The 23,899-nt window shown below is 40.2% G+C and overlaps 1 protein-coding gene across 1 annotated transcript in view; it reads right to left on the bottom strand.

Annotated features, from left to right (window-relative positions):
* Window positions 1–282: 282 nt before the first annotated feature.
* PRPS2 (phosphoribosyl pyrophosphate synthetase 2) overlaps window positions 283–23,899 on the bottom strand; it is a 51,324-nt gene continuing 27,707 nt past the window's right edge. Inside the window, exons 3-7 of the mRNA XM_075265051.1 lie at window positions 10,343–10,441; window positions 7,919–8,043; window positions 5,598–5,771; window positions 4,309–4,468; window positions 283–3,209 (exon numbers count right to left, since the gene is read on the bottom strand). Of these exons, the coding sequence (XP_075121152.1) occupies window positions 3,117–3,209; window positions 4,309–4,468; window positions 5,598–5,771; window positions 7,919–8,043; window positions 10,343–10,441 (651 nt within the window). The 3' untranslated portion in view covers window positions 283–3,116. The remainder of the gene's footprint in view (window positions 3,210–4,308; window positions 4,469–5,597; window positions 5,772–7,918; window positions 8,044–10,342; window positions 10,442–23,899) is intronic.

The following is a 23,899-nucleotide window of genomic DNA, read 5'->3' on the forward strand; positions in this document are numbered from 1 at the left end:
ACAAGATAAAAGCACAAAATAAAGTCATAGTAAGACTCAAATGAAAAAAAAAAAAAGACAAACAAATTGATCAACATACAACTTACAATTTATTGATGTATAAGCAAAAATAATCTGAATTGAATTGCAAGAGACTCAGATGGAGAAAAAAAAACACAAACAAAAAAAACCCTACATACATTTACAAAGAAAACCAGAAGTAATGCATTGTGCAACTCTGACTCGCTTCAGCTTTGGTGCAATACATATTTTAGTCTATTGAATGAGCAATGAATAGATTACATCTCATGTCAGATGCATTGTCAATACACATCATTATAATCAAATTGCCACTTTAATGGAAAATGCATCTCATTTGAGAAAAATATTGCTTTTCATAAATGAGCAAATCAGCAGCAGAAGAGGCAATCAGGAAAACGTTTTACGTGTCTTTGTTTTTTAGAACATAGCCACGTAACCAAGCAGTAAACAGTAGTGATATACACTGGAAACAAAAGGCAGCAAATGGCAAGATTCTTTTGATTTAAAAACAAAGTAAAAAAAAAATAAAAAATACCTCCCTCCCTTCATGTCTGTAGATGGTATGTGTCCTGCATGCAGTTTAGAGAGGACTATTTTTGCCTGTCTAACCATTTTTGGTGAACATTGCAGGAACCTGCACTGCTATGTATAAAGCGATTAGTGAATACAGGTATATACTGCATGAAAAAGCTGGGCATCTCATCTGCAACAGCACAAGTGTCAATAGATATTCAATACGGAAATCATACTAGAATTGGGGAAGAAGATATGTGGGACTCGCACGCCAGATCTGCTGAAACTTAAAGGGATCTATCGTTAGATTTTAGGGTTTTGAGATAAAGATATGCTGAATAACCTTTAAAAAGGCTATTCAGGTGCTACTAGTCATTTTTAAAAAGACCTCCCCGTTTTTGTTAATTACCTTTGAAATGGATATGCAAATCAGTCTCTCCGTGCACCCTCTTGCTTGTGCTGCAAAACTCCTCTTCCTCCTTCACCTCCTCCAGCGATGTCCTTCCCGGTGGTTTCTATTGAAATTTTGCGCGTGCGCAATAGTGCTCCGAAGGGAGCGCTACTGTAAATGCTCCCGCATCAGCTCACTATTTTCTCTACAGGAAAATGGCGCTGGAGTGTGCGCTGTATTGCTCCGGAGAGAGCGCTACTGCGCACGTGTGAAATTTCAATAGAAACCGCCGGAAGGACAACGCTGAAGGCGATGAATAAGAAGGAGGAGGAGGAGTGCATGCATTGCACTTGCAGCACAATCAAGATGCATGGAACGCCCACCGTGCATGGACTGATTTGCATATCCATTTCAAAGGTAATTAAAAACGGGGGGTTTTAAAGGCTATTCATGCATATCTATCTCAAAACTCTAAAATCTAATGATAGAGTTCCTTTAACAGCTAATGCCACCAATATATAAAAAAGGACTGAGAAATAAATTGGGGTGAAGAAGCTTAGTTTCACATTCTGCATTTTTTGGGAACAAAATAAAATAAACTACAACAACCAAAGGGAAAGCTTACTATTGCTTTGTATTTCCCATTCCTTTTTAATCCTATACTGATTTAGCGCAAGGAAAAGGAGAAAAACTGGCACAAACTTGTATTTTTTTTCCATGTGTGAAACTACTCCTAGCTACTAATCTACATAGGTACTTCAGCGATTCGCCATGTTCTAATGCACCTACGGGCTTGTGTCCATTGGTAGCATTAGCCCCATCCTTCACTCTATTGTCATTTTTAACTGGAAAAGAAGGGCTATTTATTTACTTAACTAACATAGATAACTGAATGTATCCAAAAATGCAAGTCAACATTTAAGTGACCTACTATTACAATAGAAGTTCAAACTTAGTTCTGATTCTTACGTTAATGAAAGTGAAGGACTAGAACAGTGTTCATAAGATGACTAAAGAACCTCTGTTCTACAAACTGATTGATCCCCAAAGCGGACTAGTTTATTCTCATGGAATCCCACAGGTATCTTGTCAAACTATAATAAATAGCTGCCAAATATGTATAACTTGTATTTTGGTTTGTGGGCCAGATTGTCAAATTGTACCATCCCTAATGGAGTCGTCCAATGTTAATTGCCTATACCAATGATATTCATTCTAGCATATCAGTAGTATGCGTCAAATATCTAAAAGATGTGTTCCACTTCTAGGGCTTATCAGGTAATAGGGTGTCCCCTGTTTGGTGGTCACTGAGGCGGTCGCTTTTTAAGCACGGCTCTCTCATTTGTAGCTTATAGTAGTTATGGGACAGCTAAATATTCTGCTCTTATAAACTACAAAAGAGCTGGACTTGTACCAAGCCTCACTTCTCTCTAGTGTAGAACGATCAGCTGCACATAACATTGTGAGCCATAGGATGCATGGTATTGCTTTATTTTATAAGACTAATGTCCCACTGCAAGATCTGCCATGATCACTTCCATATGGCAAGAAAGTGGTTTTTTTTGTACAAAGGAAATGTTGTGCAGGAGACCAAATTTTGAAGCGGAGTCCTGCAAAATGCCCATCCAAACATCATGCCAAATAATCTCCATTAACTCCACAAACTGATATTTTATTATTCTGAATAGGATTTAGAAGTTAAAACTTTAACATGAATATTCTACTATAAAACTACCCACAGTCTCGTAAAGACAATCTAGTTACTAGATAACTGCATACAGTACAAAATAAGATTTATTGCCTTATAGCATGTCCCTACTGTTCCCAATCAACCCTACCCCTCCCCATAACTTTTCACTGGAAAAGGTAACATTCAAAGTGTCAAAACTAGCTGGAAATATTCACCAGAAACTCATCTTGTGCAAGTACACAGCCATAAATGTATCCAAAACATCCATAAAAGGTTTTATTAAATATAAAACAAAAAGGTATGACCAGTTTGAACCCAGGGGTTGCTTTCGGCACTGCCATAGGAAGAAAGCATTCAAAATTCCTGCTAAGCCACACACTTCCAAGGATGGGGAGTAAGGTACAGTTTCTTTAAAATGCTAACAGGCATTTTATTATCTGGCTTTTGGTTAAATCTGCTTTAAAAAAAAATTAAGATTGCTGCATGCAAGGAATAAATCTTTTATAATGGGACATGGCTGAAGAGGTATGATACTGATTCACCATTGTGAGTCCTTCTAATCGCCTCCGCTAAAATCATGGATATGTCAATGACCTAAGAAAGAAAAAAAAAAAACCGCAGTTAGTAAAAGTATAAACAGCATTATAGCAAACTTTACTATCTAAATTAGACTACAATTAGAAATACCATAGAAGTAATTGTGTGAATGATCTTCTTAAAACAACTGGCCACTCCAAAGTGGTTCTCACAATGTAACCAGAAGACCTCTTTATGCTCCTACACTGTGCAAGTAAAAAATTACCTTGTTCATCTCCATTAAATAGGCACCTAGTGATAAACACCCTGCCCAACCACTATGCAGGGCTCCAAGTGGTGACCAAGAAACTAGAGATGACGTCTTGTTGGCATTTGCGACTAGACCTGCCACTGCAACAACAAGCAACCGATGGACACGTCTGCTAGATAAAAGCATCTCACTCACTCTGCCCTCAATGTTCCTGCTGCGGTCCAACTCAGCACTGCTGGGCAGAGAAACAGCCCGGCAGCTGCAAGAATGGAAAGTGGAATTCTGGAGAAGAAGTTTGGTCAACCACACACCACAAAACCCTCCTTCCCTTTCTCCTTTCTCTTGCACACACAAATAAATTAAAGAAGTTATGCCATGAGCAATATTTATCCTTTGCTCATTACACTTTTTTTAGCAAAATAGAGGAACCTGTTATGTGTAATAGTCAGTCTTGCGCCAATTTAACAATAAATTGCAGTACATAAAATGCATAACTTCAATTATATCACTTTGTGCTAACAAAAGAATAGAACAATACAAAATGGGTTTTTCCCCCATATCAGTGATTTTTTTTTTTTTTTGTGCAACTGGCCAGCTTCAATATCCACAATCTTCTCTTTGGTGAAGAAGATCATATGCTGTATACCTTGGCTCTTAAAACATAGATCCCAGCGGTCATGAGAGCACTGGTCCTCAAACGCCCTTAGAGTAGCGCAGTGGTGCATATGTCTGACCACCACTTCACCTCTATGGGACTTCCAAATAGCATACTCTGTTTTCGGGCACTTGGGGACCTCCATTCTAGTCAAAGCTCTGGGTCTCAGAGACTTATCACTAATCCTGTGGATAAAAGTCAATTGTAGGAAATCCCCTTTAATAAATGCTACATGTGAATACAGTAAGTACCTGGATCTTGGAGCAGTGTTTCATTTTATCTTCTTGTGGGATTGTGTTGGTGACGACTACAGCCTCAAATGCTGCATTATTGATCCGTGAAATTGCAGGTCCAGAGAAAATGCCATGCGTTAAAATTGCATAAACTTTTGTGGCACCAGCAGAAAGTAACCTTTAAAAAGAAAAGCACACCACATTACCAACTATATTGCATATATTATCGTGTAAATAGAGAATCCAGATGTGGCTTAGAAAAGGTCTCATGGTTGAAAGTTATTTTATAGCAAAACTATACTTAATATAAAAGTAAAAAAAGAAACATAATAAAAAGTATGCTATAATTCCTTTTGTTAACCCAAAAGTATGTAAAAAGAACTTGAATTGAACTGTGCAATCTCCATAGACATGGGTTAGCTACAGAACACAATTGTACTTTAACATTTTATTTAATCTGATCATTGATGCCTTTTAGGGTATATTCACACAGAGTTTTTACCAGGCGGATTATGAAGTAGAATCCGCCTGCAAAAAAAAGCTCCCATCCATTTCAATGGGAGATGCTTTCTTTTTTCCCCCGCTAAAAAGAAGCTACATGCCCTATCTTCCCGTGGATTCCGCAGCTGACTCAGGTGCGGCATCTACGGTGCAAGACTCACTCCTGATTAGGCCCATTAATTCGGGCCTAACCAGGAGCAGGATGCCACGGCGAGATGCTGATGCACAACTGGCCACGCGGGGAAAATAAAAATAAAAATCACACACCGGAAAAGGTTTCCGCCCTGAGAACTAAGCCCTTACACAGCTTGCAACAAACTGACATTCAGATTATTTTTTGCTGCAATTTTGTAAAACTGTGAAATAACCATCATTAAGTAGTGTGTGTGTGTGTGTGTGTGTGTGTGTGTGTGTGTGTGTGTGTGTGTGTGTGGGTGTGGGTGTGTGTGTGTGGGTGTGTGTGTGGTGGTGGGGAGATAAACTGCTTGAAACAGAGAATCAGCAAGGAGTTATGTGATCTGCAGTTCATTCGTTCGCAATCGGGTAGGCAGGGACAGTAAGAAACCATCCCTACCATCTCTAGGAGAGCTCTGAATTTAGGAACAGCCATCTCCCTGCTTCCACAGCTGTACAATTTCGTGCATCTGCTTACAACTGTAAGGATGTACCGGTACGTCCTTGCAGAACAAGAAAACCACTATCCAGATGTAAAATTCCAATGGGTGGTCTGGAAGTGGTTAATAATTTTGTGAAATTTAAAACCGAGATTATGACTGTGTGATTCATAATGCATATTACCAACTCACTTGTCAGCAGCATGGCATATAGTGCCACATGTGTCAGCCATATCATCCACTAAAATAGCAATCCGATCTTTTACATCTCCAACCAACACCATCCTGTCCACCTCATTGGCCTTCTTCCTCTCCTTGTGGATTAGTGCAAATTCAACATTAAGTCGGTCCGCGATTGACGTTACCCTGCAAACCAGATAAGACAATCTGCTTAAAACATATTACATATAAATAAACCCGTTTCCTGTGATAGTGACACGCCACTGAAGTACCCATGAAACGTGTAAGGCAAAGAAAAAAAGAAGGAAAAAAAGTCAAACATACAATATTGGAGAAACTGGTGCCCTCAATTGGACAGAAAAGGAGATGAAGAAGGTAAAATTTCCTTCTGTATTACAGTCTGTATTACATTCCTTTGCTTCAAGTTTTAATCTAGTATCAGTTCTGTCATTCTACATAATGTGAAGTGGCTATCTTTATACTAGTCGCTGAATTTGTGAGTTATTCACTTGATTCTGGTCCTCAGCTGTAACTCTCCATCTAACACGGCATCTTATATGTGGACAGGGAATCAGTTTATTATTCCCCACAACAGACTCAGGATTTCCTAGTCACAAAGAGTGACTTGGTGTTTACATATAAGATGCTGTGTCAGCTGGATAGTCACTGCTGGATTGCTGGTCACATGATACAGTTGAGGGCCAGAAAAGAGTGGCTAAATTACAAATCCAACCACTGGTAAGAAGATTACCTTCACTGAAATTTACATTATGCATCTTTATAATGAATCGGAGAATAAACATTTGTGTGGGGCTTCTACATTAATTTGTTATTTTCAAAGGATATCCATGTTTTCATGAAAAGTTGAAATACATGCAAGGTGTAACTGGGATGTCTGTTCTATGACTGTATGAGCCTCCATACGTAATCTCCTCCATAGTCTTCTGCTACTAATAATCATATTCTGAAAAATCAGAGGGTGTGTACCCATTCCCCTATTCAAATGTAGATTACAGACTGGAATGGTCGAAAAAAAACAACAAAAAAAAACCTTAGCGTTTATTAATTCTGATAAAAAGTGGATATACCACCAAAAGTGCGAGCTAATCACAGAAAAATAGGCCCTGGGTATAGGCAAATATGTGTGTACCGGACCTCAGAAGAGACAGACCTCAGGCACACCAATGATATGATTCATTGACCTGCATCACTATTTGCTATGTCCGACCTCTTCTATGGGGACTCTTATATATCTCACACTCATCTCAAATTCAGTTGTGTAACATTGGACTGTGACAGGATGGTTTGTACTCTGAGCCTTTCCCAATCAGTCACTATCTTACCTCGTCCCACAAAACTCACATGCCTATCCCTAGGTAGCCTCAATAATCTGTGAGAGAAAAGAAAACGTTCAATGATGTAGCTACTACTAGATCTCCAAATACTCGGACCCCAATTCTAGCTATATGTTCCAAATACGAGGAGTGAGAGGAGTCTGCCCCACATCCTCTCCAAACAAATACTTTGGATGGTAGTATAGAGAGGACACTGGAAATACCTATATATGATCAGATAGCTTCTGGAGAAGTTCTTTGCCATTCAGGGTGTGGCCATGTACAAAAAAGGAGCATTCTACCCCCCTTCCTTCTCAATTACAAATCATTTGATTTATTTACATGTAATTCTGCCAGGAGTAACTGTCCAAGAGCAAATAAATATCTGAAAAAATGACAAAATGACCATATCATAGGATATTTAGGATTACTGAACTGAAAATATAGGGAAGATCCACACAGGTACCTACTTCATTCCAGCATCTACCATGCAAGCATGGTACAGAAAAAAAAGTGTAATTTATGAGCAGTCAGTAAAGCTGCTTGCTGTTTGGATATCCCATGTGTAACCACACAATTATCCAGAAGTACATAGAACACTTTTCTTACATTGTAAGCTGTGAAATGTGCAGAATGTTCAGTTTAAGCAATTTTCAGACATGCTGTGAGGAGAATCAGTCCTTCCCATCTGCATTCACTATGTGAAGAGACCAACCCCTCCCCCCTTCCACTTACCAAGATCCGCCTCACATCTATGGAGACTAATCTAGCTTACTAACAAAGAGTGAACAGTAAATTAGCTAGAAAGGAGACACTGAGGACCAGGAATTTTAGTGTGGTTTTTCAGGCAAAAAGCAGCAACATTTTTTTTAATGAAAGTGCTTTACATTTTGGCTCAGAAGCCCATACTCTATTAAATGAGGTTAAGTTGTCAGGAAAGTTAGTGATCACTTAATAAATCATAAAATCTCATTTTTAATGTTAAAATAATCATAGTACCTCTTGGCACCACCAGCATCAGGGGACACAATGATACTATTCTTCCATTCAGGGATGTTCTCTTTAACCCACTGAAGAACCGCAGGTTCAGCATACAGGTTATCTACAGGAATGTCAAAAAACCCCTAGAAAATAAAAAAACACATAAGCGAGAATAGCCTGAAAAGAGAACCTACAGAGCACATCTGTTTAACTTCAGGCCCTATTTACATCTGCGTTCGGGTTGTCCGCTTGGGGACCTCCCCAAATGGAAACCTATACACATTAAAAAATGGTTACCTGGAAAACCTGTTAACCCCATAGACTATAATGGGGTCCGTGTGGTTTCCTCACAAAACATGCAGAGAGAAAGTCCTGCAAGCAGTACTTTTCTCTCCGCATGTTTCATGTGGAAGCCATGCTGTATACACAGCTATTGAGAAGGCAGGGAAGGTAACAAACCTTCCCTGCCTTCTCTCTGGGAGCTCCAGATGAAGTTACAGCCGGCTCCCAGTTTCAGCAGCTGCACGAACTCATGCAGTTGCTGAATTCTACTTGGACGTACCGGTACATCCTTGCAGAACAACGCAGCCACCTTCCGGACGAATGTACCCAGAGGGTGGTCCGGAAGTGGTTAAATAAAATAACAAAATTCACGGTTTCTGTAGATAATTACCCATATATTATAAAACCTTATAACCATTACTATTCACTGATACCTGAATTCTGAAGAATAATTTGTCACTGAAACGGAAATTTGACTCTCTCTTAATACTTGAGGTTGAAGTTTAGATGCCAAGGAATCTTGGGGTTTTACTGAGCTTCTGCTCATGAAAGGGTTCTTTCCCACTAAACACTTCCTGGAGATAGGGAAGAGATGATCACTGTGTCCAACTACTTGGACTGTGAGCAATAAGAGCAGGGATTTGCCCCATGTGCCCAATATAAATGGATTGACATCTTTCAAACCTACAGAAGTAAATGAAGCAGTGGCTAAGCCATTCCATCCATATATGGAACTGAAGGGCCCCTTCTTTATGCATTCTGCCACCCTGGATATCAGACCCTCAATGATCAGATATTTATAAGTCATGAATGGGAAAAACCCTTTAAGCGGAAATTCTCATGTGTGTGTTCAAGCTTTGAAATAAATGCATTTAATTCTAAAACTGTAAAGGTTCCCTTTGACTGAAACCACATTTAGCTAATACTATTTACTGTATGAAAGTTGGAAGAGTCTTTTACAGCTGTGCGTTCTAATATGCAGTGGGAAATAAAACGGTTCTTGCATATTCATTTTTCTACAAATGACTGGTCACATGTCAGTTCTTTCACTTCTGCTTGCTGACACTGGTGGGCACACTGCAGGATGCACTAGATAGCTTTGTCTTGTTTCAGAGACCTTATCTGAAATCTAGTGGAACCACACAAGAGGATCAGGGATAGTAGAACATAGGATTTAGGTTGCCAGTTATAAAATGTTCTACCTACAATATAGTCTAAATAAACATGCATGATTCAGCAGTACAACCACCCAGTTTATAGGACCTTATTCTATATTATACTATAATCTAATACAGGGATGGCGAACCTTTTAGAGACCAAGTGCACAAACTGCAACCCAAAACCCACTAAATTGTCACTAATTGCCAAAAGGCAATTTAACCTTATTACTGTGCAGATCCACAATTTCGGACCATTACGGACTCGCAAAATACGGTCGTGTGCATGGGGCTTTACAGAGCTTTCAATTATACAAACAACTTTGTACTGCATTTGGTATAATTTTGAACAATTAATGTTCACTATTTATATCATACAGATCTGTTTTATAGGACCATGCAATGTTATTATGACCTGTAATAATATCACATGTCTGTTATAAAATACTGTGTGATATAAATAGTAAAGGGTCCCCACACAGTCCATTCTGCTCCACAGTGACCACCACACAGTATAATCTGCTCCACAGTGACTCCACACACAGTACAATCTTCTCCAGATTGACCCCATACACAGTACAATCTTCTCCACAGTGACCCCACACAGTACAATCTTCTCCACAGTGACCCCACACAGTACAATCTTCTCCACAGTGACCCTACACACAGTACAATCTGCTCCACAGTGACTTTTACGCAGTACAATCTGCTCCACAGTGACCTTTACACAGTACAATCAGCTCCACAGTGGCTCCCACACAGTACAATCTGCTCCACAGTGGCTCCCACACAGTAAAATCTTATCCACAGTGACCCCCCACACAGTACAATTTCCTTCACAGTGGCCATCACACAGTATAATCTATTCCACTGATGGGTGCCCACAGAGAGTGCTCAGAGTGCCATCTCTGGCACCCGTGCCATAGGTTCGCCATCATGGATCTATTAGATAATATCCATCAAGAAGAAATGGAGGCTCTATTTACTTCTATACATTTGATACCTGTATCTGAGAGGCATGAAGATCCATGGTGATAATGTGATCAGCTCCAGCAACAGAAAGCATGTTTGCCACCAGCTTGGCGGATATCGGTGCACGGCTCTGTTTAAAGAAAAAAACAGAATTAACATGAAAAAGAAAGAAAAAGGTTTATAGTGGAGGAGACAAATTCTTTCAGATGAACAGTATGGTAGTCAAATGTGTCAGCAATAATATGACATGACAGTATCTTACATGATAGTGAACAGGGTCTTTCTTATAACGCTGCTATAAGTTTATTTCTGAAAATCCTGCCCATGAAACGCTGTTTATTTTTGCTACAAGCAGCATTGCACAGTTGGGTTTTATTTTTTTGTGTTGATTCAGAAGTTCTACTGTAGAGACTATATGTATATTTACACACACACACACACACACACACACACACACACACACACACACACTAAACATGCAAATTTTAATCCGCAAAACAAAAAAACACTTCTCTAAGAATGTTCCAAGAGCTGATCAAGAAAAGCTTTAGCAGCCAGGGAGCTGCATATCAACAAATATAAGTTGCTTTCAATAACTCCAACAGAAAAAGCCTTTAAAAGTACTACAACCAAAATATGCTCTCAAAAAGTGAAAAGGCTTTTATAAATCCCATTCACTAGAAGACAATGTCTACTGCAGCAAATCACAGCCAGAACAGGAAGTTCTGAAGAAATAAAGTACATCTTGATAAATCAATGAACAATGAGTTGTACACGTGCTGGCTGCTGGCTCACGTAGTAACACAACAGCTTGGCCGGTTTTACAATACATCAGTGCGGTGTTTTCCTGGTAAATTGAGAACATGTCAAACTTGTTGCTTATATATACCGGTATATAAGATTTTATATATATGAGCTTACTAGCTGGTACCCACGACTTCATCTGCGGTGATTGTAGAAGTGGGTATATACAGGCCCGGGTAAGGTTTTCGTACTGTGTATAAGGTATGGGATATAAAATGTAACTGTGTATCTTGTTGTTGCTGTAATTCTGAGAGCACATGAGACTTTTGTGTTGAATGTAATTTGTATTTCAGCCGCTATACGGTGTTGGTATAAACTGTACATAGTGTCTTTGGGACAGAGGTATTTCAGGTTAATATACTTCGATATACGACGTTGTATGAGTTGTTATTTTGCGCCAGTACATGTAAGTTTTGGGCACAGGATACTCTTGAGCAGCCACATACAGTCTGGCCCTGTGCATGACAGTTTAGTAACTCCATGTGCCTCTTATTAATAGCAATTAACCCCATCATGTCCCTCACATTAACCCCTGTGTAAGAGTTACTGATAGAGATGAGCGAGTACTGTTCGGATCAGCCGATCCGAACAGCACGCTCGCATAGAAATGAATGGACGTAGCCGACACGCGGGGGGTTAAGCGCGCCGGCTACGTCCAAGCGGAAGTACCAGGTGCATCCATTCATTTCTATGGAGCGTGCTGTTCGGATCGGCTGATCCCAACAGTACTCGCTCATCTCTAGTTACTGATATGTGAGAGACTTGGAGGTAATAATTAAGTATCTTCATTACTGAGGTCTTTTATTAGTCCCTCCATATGTCTCACATAGTAGTAACCTTTATATGAGGCACACAGGGGTTAATATGAGGGACATGATGGGGTTTATTCCTATTAATGTGAGGCACATGGAGTTACTAACACTAAACTAATAACCCCAAATGCCTGACATTAATGAGAACAGGAAGTAAAGGAAGGGAGCTGTGTGTTTCTTACTTTCAGTTTGCTAGCAGCTTCGGCAGGAGCTATCACTATAGCAGGCAGGCAGAGACTTGAGCGATTAAGCTCCACCCCCTGGGTTTCCTGCACCCCTCTCAAAGGGGAGTGTCCTTATGGCTCAGCTCTAGCACAGCACTGAAGAGACTCGGACTTCATTTAACTCTTGCACGTCCTGTGCTGCTGGTGTGCCAGTGAAATATGGCAGAAGTGCCACTCTTGGCATGTGTGCCAGGGGTAGCTGACCTCTGCTGTAGAGGGTAATATGAATTTTGTGGCTTGCTATGGTCCAAAGTGTGTGAGATTGCAGAGATAGTGATGTGAGTTTGGGTTTTGTGGGGGTCCTGGGAAAAACGTATGTGCGCTATTGTGACGAAAAGTAGCCTATTGCGCAATCGAGTGTAGGGACTATGTTTGTGGAAAATTTCAGCCAAATCGGGGTCCAAAGTGTGTGAGATTGCAGAGATAGTGATGTGAGTTTGGATTTTGTGGGGGTCCTGGGAAAAACATATGTGCGCTATTGTGACAAAAAGTAGCCTATTGCACAATCGAGTGTAGTGACTATGTTTGTGGAAAATTTCAGCCAAATCGGTGGAGCGGTTTTTGCGTGATTGACCGCCAAACAGCCGAACATCCAAAGTCACAAACTCACAAACATTTCACATTTATAATATTAATAAGATATATATATGAGATTTTTTTTTAAATTTTGCCTTTTATTCATATATTAACCTGGGAAAGGTGAAGAGATCCCCCCTCCCCCCCCCCCCCAAAAAAAAGAAGAAAAAACAAACAAAAAAAACAAAACACACACACACACACACACACACAGCTGTCTTCAGTGCTCCAGTGTCAACCAGCGCTGTCCGATCCTGCTGCTGTTTGGCCTCATCAGTCTGGTGCGGCAGGAGCTTCTGCCAGAAGCAAAATCATCATAGCAGCAGGACAGTGCCACTCTGGGAGACACCAGAACAATCGTGTTATCCTGGACAACCCCTTTAAGTGCACAAAAAAACTGTGGGCAACAGATCCTGTAACATGGCTGCACAAACACGTATTATGAACAAAGCAGGATTCCCATCTATGTCATAAATAAAATGAGCATATCATTAAAAATAAAAAAAAATCTATATCTATATATCGCTATATACATATCTATCTATATGTACACTTTTTAGATATACTGTATCAAAAAAACAAAAAAACCCCCACACACTGAACTGGCTAGAGAAACAGTTTTGTCGTCAGCCACTGCCATCTTGTGGACAAAACTCATACCAATTTGGCTCAGCTATTCTTCCTGCTTTCTGTACCTGGATAGAATAGGCAGAAACACAAAGGTTTGGCATAGTTAAGGAAAAGAAAATCCTAGGTGTTAAAAAGAAAATCTATGGGCATGCTGTGGTTTTGCAGCGTCTCAGATACATTTTTTTTTTTTTGTCTATCCATGTTTATCAGCTCTTTTCTGTACTGAATTTAATAGAAACTCAGGAAAGTATACAATGCTAGCTCTCATGGCATATATGTGAGTGCCATGAATGTTTCTTCAAGTAAATAGAAATTTATGGCAGTCAGAGCTTAACTTTTCTGATATACAGCTGAGCCAAGAGAAATTAATAACTTTGTGAATGCCTACAACTTCCATCAGGTTGGGGGCTAGCACCTCCTGACTCTGGTGCCAGGTGACAGTCGGGAACCCAGGCATAACTACCTGGCACCTACCTGATATTATACAAATATAAGTAGTTCAATATTTTGAAGAGTTTTAAAGATTTTCGTTAACTACTTTAGCAGCAACAATCTTTTATCGTGATAAACTGGCAATAGATACGACCAGAAATGCAGGACCTTTCTATGGTTTGGCACTTGTCAAAATCCATAACTGAAATGGGTTAGTGGGCTAACCAGGAAAAACACGAATATCACACTGATCTCAGTCACGGTCGTCTGCAAGAGGCCTAAGCCTGAGGCTCCACTTTGCGGAAAAGCAGCGTCTTTGTTGCAGGTTTTGCTGTGACTACAAAAGGCAACAACAACAAAAAAAAAAGCTGTGTTTCCGCAACATGGGGCCTCATCCTTAGGGTGTTTCTTTTCAGGTAGTGACACACAGTGTACCCAGATGCGGCTATAGCCAAATCTAGTTTCCAGGCACCAGTGATGTCACTTTGGGGTAGGTGTGACACCCATTTATTCCTGGCTGTGGTTTTTCTGTTACTGCACCGCCAGGAATGAATGCCTGAAATTAATCCGCGTTTCACTTACAGAAAAGTGTAAGTACTGGCTGTTGGGGAATGGATGCAGCATTCAGATACATAGAGTGCTGCCACCCTACTCACTCTGCCCCCAGTCATATACATTTACCTCTAATTGTGGGTTACACGTGTACTTACATTGCTTCTCATGGAAAACTACAGGAGTATCCAGGCAAATAGCGGTAAACGCATATGTCTGGGAGCGCAGTATGACAGCTACTCTATGTTACGGTTTGTGCTATTTTACTTTAGCGTAGGTGTCGGCAGCCTTACAATTATTGCTCGGCACTCCGAGGACCTCATCTTTTTTAATATAAATCAGCACACGGAACAAAAAAAGGTTGCCTACACGTGTCCTAGACCATAGTAAAATTCCTGATTCATGGTCATAACCACTGGTAACTGTCGTTGTCAAACTTACTGATAGAAAGAGAAAATCTTTAAAACTCTGCAAATCTTGAGTATTTGCAAATGCAAATAGGATAAGGTTCATGGACAAACCCCCCTTTAAGGGTGTGATTACAAGTGTGGTTGAGGCAAAAGGTACCGCATGTGGATTACCAACAATGAACCAATGGTACAGGCAGCAAGTTCAGGTGCGTTGTGGCAATAAGCAGTAGGTACAGGAGGTACCTGTGGCATAACTGTAAACGTTTAATAGCATCATTAAAGGTAAGAACACACAATCCGTCTAGTGTATGCAGCCAAAATTATGCCCAAGCACAATGGCCAATGTCCACATGATTGAGTGGGATACCAATAAGGTATTAACGCTAAAATTGTGTGTTTACTGGCAACAAATGTCAGCAGGATTTGGGCCACATGAAACATTCAAACCATGTGTTCTTGCACTTAAATCAGGGCTATGCCATTGGCGCCAGGGACAGATTTAGAGTTTGGGAACAAACTAAATGATTCGTTATTTAAAATATTAAATTATAATGTAGAATTAATCTGGTATGTAGTTTCTTGCCAACTTACTTTCTCAACAATTCGCCTAGATTTTTTTCATGACTAGAAAAAAGTTTAATGCTTTTGTCTGAGACTGGCCACCAGCCATTTCCAAAGTAGTCAGAGTCTATTCTGGAAAAAATAAGTTGGTGGTTTGGCCTATCGATTCCACAGTTTGCTTATGCTCGATTCCCACTAGCATTGCATCTCCCATTGTTCTGGTCCATTGGAGGCCCATAAAAATAGAGAGGTGGACCACTAAAATATTGGTTACACACTGTATTTGTCAGGCTGTGTTCCCACAGAGGAATTTGCCACTGATTTGGGGGCAGATCTCGCCCCCAAATCCAGATCAGATTCCTCCTGGAACCTGTCTCCCATTGTTTTCAATGATAGGCAGAGATCGTAGCAGGAAGCAGAATAAAAGAAGTATCCTGCTCAAATCTTGCCGGGGATTCTATAGCTCCAGACTCCCTGCTGACTAGGCCCATTCATCAGGGCCTTATCAGGAGCAGGATGCCGCGACGGAATGCTGATGTACTGCAACAGCATCCCATACACAGATAGACTGCGGCGAAAATGTTGGTGGTGGCCGGCAAAGTCAGCGTCACAGGTGCTTCCATTCATTTCTATGGGTGTGTGCTGTTCGGATCGGCTGATCCGAACAGTGTTGGCTCAACTTTACTCAAGAGTTTATTGTTTTAAAACAAACTGGCAAGGAAAAAGTCATCTAAGTAGAATTTTCTCCAATTTGCAAGTGGACACTGCAACGGAGTCTATAAATGAAAAGAATGCTATTGTTCCAAAAAACAAAATTGGCGGGCACTCAGTTTACAAAATAGAGGAGCTCTTCTCATGTACACCTACATAGTTTGCAGGTGCAGACTCCTATAAAACAATGCTGCCGTCTGAGAAGGAGTAGATGGCGATTTTGCTCCACTAAATGAAACATTCCTCTAACACTACTATTTGCCTTTGTTAAAAGGGACCTTGAGAACGGCTATCTTGTTTCTTTAAACAGCAGCAAATGACTTGACCAAATATTACTTATAACGTCGGTAAACATCCCACGCTCAAGTAAAATACTTGAAACATCAAATTTCTTCCCATGTGAAAAATACTTGTATAAAAGAATATTTTGCCAGCTGCATCTATATCAGGACTATATGACTACTCAATTTTATATTTTCTTTTTAGTGAGGGTACCACTAAAAGCTCGAGAATATTATAATGACCAAACCGAAATAACCAAGGTGTAAAAAAAAAAAAAAAATCATTTCTGGTTTCTGGATTTTCATGTCGGTTTGGTTACTTTTCAATTAACTGTCCAGCCCTGCTGTCCTCTGTTGAACTGGGGAATAAACAGTCTATTCAGAGTCCCTGGTGCTCCTGACCTTTGGCCTACATGTGCTCTCAGAGCATGACACACCCATGTGTGGGCAACAAAGATCATAGGCCTGAACAGAGAGAAGACACATCATTAAAACTTTCCTTCATGTTCACCTTTAAAAGAGAGTCTGTCAGCAGCAAAATTGTAATCAACGTAACCACAGTACCCTGAAGGCTTGCTTTTACATTTTCCAAATACGCCTTTGTTATTCAGCATTGCAGCGCCATTATCGAGAAAATTGCTGTTTTATTTCAAAAGCAAAGGATGGTGGGTTGAGCTGGGTGGCAGTTAGTGAAGTAATTTAAAGCACAGACAGAAGCCTGGGGAAGAAAAGACATGCCCCTAAAGCCCTTTTCACCTACGCGTAATTTGCATATCAATAAGAAAGTGATTTTCACAAAGGAGCTGCAATGCTGACTAGCAAAGGCACATTTAGAAATTGTTTAAAGAGTTTACATTGATTAGAATTGACAGACTCCCTTTAAGATTCTGCCGGGATAAAAATAGGTAAGGAAACACCTTCCTCCAGGTCTCAAAAGCCTAATGACATGGCTAATCTGATAAACATCATATCCTTAACCATTTTGGAGTTTTATTTATCCAAATCCAATCAATTGTTACCAACATATAAGCCCAGTTAGTGTTTATGCAAATTAGGGCCTATAGTCAAGCAGGTCGTATCACAGATATCTCTAGGGGCGAAGTCTGTCCAATGTTACTGCCCACTAAAGTACCAGAAATTGCATAAACATCAAGAGATTCATTAGAATGGCCGAATGGATTTGGATAAATACACACAAAAATGCACAGGGCGATAGCAACTATCAGATGAAGTATGCCACTGAGCTTTTGAGCCTTGGTGACAGGCCCTCTATAAAGAGGATATGCCCATGTTAGTAACTAATTGCATTACCTATGAAAAAGTAATTTTAGAGAATTCCTCTTCCTTCCCCCCCCCTTTTTTTGGAGTAATCATCATCAACTGGGAGTTACTAAGCACCTTGTAAATGTGTATATCCCTATAGCGTTGGAGAGGACAATGTTTGGCAATGAAGGGATTCCTAATACACAGCTGTCAATTTACATTAAATTTTCAAAGGAAATAGAGTAACTGTACAAGCCAGAATTATATGTAAAGCTGCTCTAGAATTATTTCACAAAGTATTTAACCCCTTTTTTTCCCATTTGCAAAGTCTTTAAGGGGGCGCGTTCACACTACCGTTGGTGTCCGTTTAAAAGAAAAAAAACGGACACCTATCAAAACGGACATTAACAGACACTAACTGATGCTAACTGATGTTAATGTGTCCGTTTTTTTAACTGATCCATTTAATGGATCAGTTAAAAAAAAACGGACACATTAGCATCAGTTGGTGTCCGTTTTTTATACTGTCCGTTTTTTCTTTTTTGCTGTTTATGCTTTCTGAGCATGTGCAGAAAATAAACGGACAGAAAAAAACGGACTGTAACTGATGGCCTTCAGTTACTGTCCATTATATGTCCGTTGCCCATAGACCTCAATGTAATAAAAAACCGGACACTTTCTGTCCGTTTTTTCAAACGGACAAAAAAATCCTGCATGTGTGATTTCTCTGTCCGCTTGAAAAAACGGACATGGTTGTTAACGGACCCTTAAGGACACAAACGGACACAAACTGACAACAGATGAAATCCCATTGAAATGAATGGAAATTATAACGGACACAGCTAGTGTCCGTTGCTAAAATCTTGAACGGACAGTAGCAACGGACACTGCAATCGGACACCAACGGTAGTGTGAACGCCCCCTAATTTTTTAAAAGGTAGAAATTAGAAATGCTATATAAATTTGGTATCGCTGTGATCACACTGACCCACAGAATACAGGTAACATGTAATTTTTACCACATAGTGAATGCTGTTACAGTTAAACTCCTTAAATTTTTTTTTCTCCCAATTCCATCTCATTCTGAATTTTTTTTCCAACTTCTTAATACATTGTACAAGATATTGAATGGAGCTTTTACAAAGTGCAATGTGTTTTGCAAACAATAACCCATCATATGACTCTGAACTGAAAAAAGAAAAAAAAAAAGAAAAAAAGGCTTTTAGAATAAGGGGACGGAAAAACGGAAATGCAAAAACGAATATTGGCTGTGGCATGAAGGGGTAAAACCATCATCTCCCTGTTCCAGCAATGTTACAGTGATAACATACCTCTCTTATATATGTCCCTTTTGCAGATTTGTAAAATTACAACTTTGATGTCTGATGCCAATGTGGCAGTTGGTGCACTGGGGGTGGGACCTTTGTTCCCTGGAACACTTCTCTTGCCACTCAGATCCCTATGCTCCCCTGCCTGTGTCACCCACCCATGCAGTTTATCCACCAACAGCCAAGACATTACCCCTCCTACTTAAGCAGCAACTACCTACAAAAGTGAAAAACAAAGGTTTTGTTTCACTGTAATGTGCTCTGCAATGTAGAGGTAGCAGTTCAATGTCCTTGGGAAGTGTGGGAAAAAATCGTCAGGGTGCGGCAAAAAAAACCCCAACATGATCAAACAATGAAAGGTATTTACCAAGAAAAATGGCGCACAGTGCAAAATATTAGTGTTGGATATACCAATTACAAGGTTTCAAAATGAAATAGAAACATGTCTAAATAGTTGCATCAAATTTACCGTTCCAAATGCTACATGGTGCTAAATTTAGTGCAACTCGTAGCTTTTTTTTTTTTTTTTATCATCACACAAAATTACTATTGATAAATAAGTCATGACACCATAAAAGTTATAAGTGTTTTATTAAAAAGACTGTTCTACCAATTACCAACATGTCACTATGAGACAAATGGCTCCCTGCAAGCAATTTGTGACATGGGGGGGGAAGGTCTGCAGAACTGCACAAGAACCATTACACACACTGTAAATGCAGGTATCAGTAGCTGCTCTCCCCGAGGAAGTGAGCGAGTAGTACGTGAGTAAGCAATCTTTAAAGGACAGGCAGGAACTGTAATGGAAAGCATGTTTGAGCCATTTCTCAAGGGGCAAGTTCGACTACACGTCATTTATAAATGACTCATTTGTCAAGGTACAAAGATATCTAAAAATGCCCCACAATAAAAATATAACTGACACTAGGTTCACACCTGCACTGCTTAAAAAAGTGCTTACCCGCAGAAACACACAGACCCATAACACTACAATGGAGTCCGCCGGGTTTCCATTCGAAAGGGGCGAAAAATGCAGAGAGAAAAGTCATGCTTGCAGCACTTTTCTCTCCGGATTTATTAAGCGGGTTTGGGGATGGAAACACCAAATGGAGTTAAAACGCTGGTGTGAACCCAGCCTTGGTTTACTCCACAAATATAATTAATAGAGATGAGCGAGTACTGTTCGGATCAGCCGATCCGAACAGCACGCTCCATAGAAATGAATGGAAGCACGTGGTACTTCCGCTTTGATGCCGGCCGCTTAACCCCCCACGTGCCGGCTACGTCCATTCATTTCTATGCGAGCGTGCTGTTCGGATCGGCTGAGCCGAACAGTACTCGCTCATCTCTAATAATTAAGAGTTAAAGGGATTTTCAATATTGGTGACCTAAGAATACATCAATACCATACTAGGGATGCAAGGTTTTGAACCCCACAGTGAATCAGCTGTTCTCTGTAGTTGATACACAGAATGGAATAGGAAGCACATAAAGTCTAACAACTAGATCAGGACACAGAGGTTGCTGCAGACTAGATGTTATTCCACTGATAGGACCCAAGAAGAAGCAACTCTGTTCAGCCATTACCCAGAGAAAAGAGCTGTCTGCTTTCTGTCACAGAGAACTAATCAATGCATGTGCAAGGTGTTTCCCACCTCACAATATATCAAGGCAACCCCTTTAAGGAGATGGGGAAATTGCATTGGCATATATACAATCTAATCGCGTAAATACATCAATAGACATAAGAAAGCTCTTACTAATGATTTCTTTAAACCTAGGACCCCAACCACAAGCGGACATGCATCAAGCCAAGAATCACTGGTAAACAATCTGGTTCAAGTGACATGATATCAGTGCTAGACACTACTCTGACAAGCTTCATATCAAATAGGAGTTTAGCTTGTGTTCATATTTATCGAGCACCAAGCTGCTAAGTTTTTTCCCCAAAATAAGATTTATATTGCATGTGGCAGGTATTTACAGAGAACCTGTTACATGGAAAATCCTCTTGAATCTGCAACAACAGGAGGAGATGTGCAGATCAAAACAGAAGAGATTTCAATAGGTAAATGTCAAGTTCTACTGAATCTTTTCCCAAAAACCTATGCATCAATCTTCTCATCTCCCCCAGCAGCAGCCATCCCATTGTTCATCAAGAATAGGGCAGAGGAGGGAGAGCCGAATGGGGACCATGACCTCGGCGCACATACCTTATGTAATCAACTAAACTTGTACAAGGCTTCATAACCACCACAAAGTTAAATTTGGGGCAGTCTAAGGAGGTTGTTGCCGCTTGCGACTGGATCCTTCTACAGACGAAAAGTCTCAAATGTTATACGCATGATCTTATTTTTCCCCTTGAATTTCCTTTTACAGGGGCCTATGATATCTATACAAGCATTACTGCATCCTCTGTAGGTATCCCTAATATTAGTAGGGTTTCAGGAATGGGGTGCTTTGGAGGGCTAGGAGTGTCACAGGAGTGAAAAGTTTTTTAAAGATCTTTCATACTGAAAAACTGCAGGTTGGTTAATATGATTTGTATGTGATGAACTGACAACTCCATTAACTAGTGATACAACAACTTCATACTGAAGATTGGTAGTGGTCCTAGAAATCATAACCCCACCAACTATCCAATGGTTACATAGTTTATTGGTTTGCCATGACTTGAAGCAGGGGGGAGTTTGCTTAGATAATTGGTTGTTATTGGTGAAGCCTTATACAGCCAGATAAGTAACATTATATCAGCCAGTCATTCAAATGAATAGATGTCCATAAAATGATGGACAGGTTGTCTGTTCGGGCTCACATAGGGAGGATCAAGACAACTACTTTATTTTGTATAAAAGTCATATGTAAATGTATGTATCCTTATTAAAGCTCCACATACTTAAAAAATATATATATAATAAAATAAAATATGACAATGTGTTAACCATTACATAACTAGGCCATATTCTTTGGTTCACAGACAAATTTTTGGGGTTTTTGGTATAAGCACTTTTGACATTTTTGAATGTTTTGCAGCATAACCACTTAAAAAAAAAACAAAAAACAACTGTATGTTAAGAAAAAAAACTGGAAAAACTGGGAAAGACCTTCAAGGTGGTTTCGTTTTGTCATTCTATGAACAGAACAGCTAGAGTTAAGAACAGGGTTCTAATAAAAGCCTTGAATTATTACCAAGACACTGTGTACCCAGACGCAGCACATCATGTGAGTTTATTCAGAGAAAAGCAGCTATAGCTCTTAATTTGAGTATTTACTGTCAGTGTCACCACACTCGCTCTCTCTTCGTTTGGCAGGAAACTAAATTAATCGTTAACTCAGTGATGCTTATTAGACATTCAGAATTACCAAGTGAGTCAGGTTACAAATTGCTGAGCTCAGCACTGCACGAGGACAATCCATATTCTGCAACAACTAACTGGAAGAGAGTATGTATCAACCAGGTCTCAACAGATAGGGCCATCAGTTTCCCCAATTACAAAAGAGAATGAAAAATGGATACCAAAGACTTTATCCTGTAGACAGTTCACACTAGTTCCAGTGGTTTAAAGGGGTTTGTGATTCATTTTTAAAGTTTACTTTTAGTGATGGTGGCCACTCTTTAACCTTCCAGTAGTTAATTTGAGATAGCAGACATAGATGAGAGTCAAGCAAGCAGTGCTCCTCCTATAACCACTGAACGCTTCTACTTTTGGGAAGAATCTAGTCAAGTGGTTAGAAATGTCATTCTGCAAGGTCAAGTCCACACATTGAAAATAAATAATCACAAAATAAACCACACTGTGCTAAAATGGTGTTCTGACGCTTGGTTTACACTAGCATTCGGCTTTCTGTTCTTCGGATCCACTAGGGGACCCGAAAAACGGAAAGCTAGTCCGATTAAAGAGCAGTAACCCACGGAAACCATAGGTTGTAATGGGGTTCGCTGGGTTTCTGCCTGAAAAATGCAGAGACTTTTCTTCACATTTTTCAACTGGACTTGGGGACTGAAACCCTGAATGTAGTTCAAACGCTGGTGTGAACCCAGCCTAAAATTCTACATTTCAATTTCCCAGTTACTCCAGGCTCCCTTTCCAAATTCCCTAGTCATCAATGCAGTTTGACCCTCACAGCTTCCCCAGTAGTCACAATACCCCTCTCCTCTTCTACCCTTTATGACATACATCACACCCACAGTCATGGCAGCAGCCTCCATTAGAGGATTCACAGCAGCTACCCTCTCACTATTTAAAGTCATTACCCTCCCACACAACAGACAGTAGTCCTACCAGTAGTGGCTACCCTAGCTGTGACAGAGCCCCATCCAAAATTATAAATAATTAAAAATAGCAGTTAGGGCTTGTTCACACGGGGCACAGAATGGCGTTGATCCTTTTTTGACGCAGGAAGCTGCGTCAGAATAGGACCAAAATGCGCCAACCGCGGCTTCCGACAGTTGCGGCTTCCCGCTCCGGAGTAGGCCCAAATGAATGGGCCTAGTCCGGAGGGTGCTGCCATGAGTTGCCATGAATCCACCTGAAGAAAGGGCGGCTCGCTTCTTTTTGAACATACCATTCATGGAAAAAAGGAAGCTAGCGGTCTGCATAGACCTCTATTGTGAGGGGACAGATTTTGAGGTGGATTCAGCACCAACATCCGCCCCCTCTTGCCCTGAGTGAACGAGCCCTTACTGCATGGAGCATGTACTAGACTGCAAGAATGTATGGAGCAAAACCCAGGAGGACTATAGGTACTGGGGTCATCTTCTGTATGGAGGTGGGGGTATTTATTTACTCATATCCATTTACAGTAAAAATCTACAAATCAGCAATTTCTATATAGACTAATACCAAATTACAATAGTATTACAGTGGGGCAAAAAAGTATTTAGTCAGTCACCAATAGTGCAAGTTCCACCACTTAAAAAGATGAAAGGCGTCTGTAATTTACATCATAGGTAGACCTCAACTATGAGAGACAAAATGAGAAAACAAATCCAGAAAATCACAT

Source organism: Leptodactylus fuscus, chromosome 2 (assembly GCF_031893055.1).
Source record: "Leptodactylus fuscus isolate aLepFus1 chromosome 2, aLepFus1.hap2, whole genome shotgun sequence".
NCBI lineage: Eukaryota > Metazoa > Chordata > Amphibia > Anura > Leptodactylidae > Leptodactylus > Leptodactylus fuscus.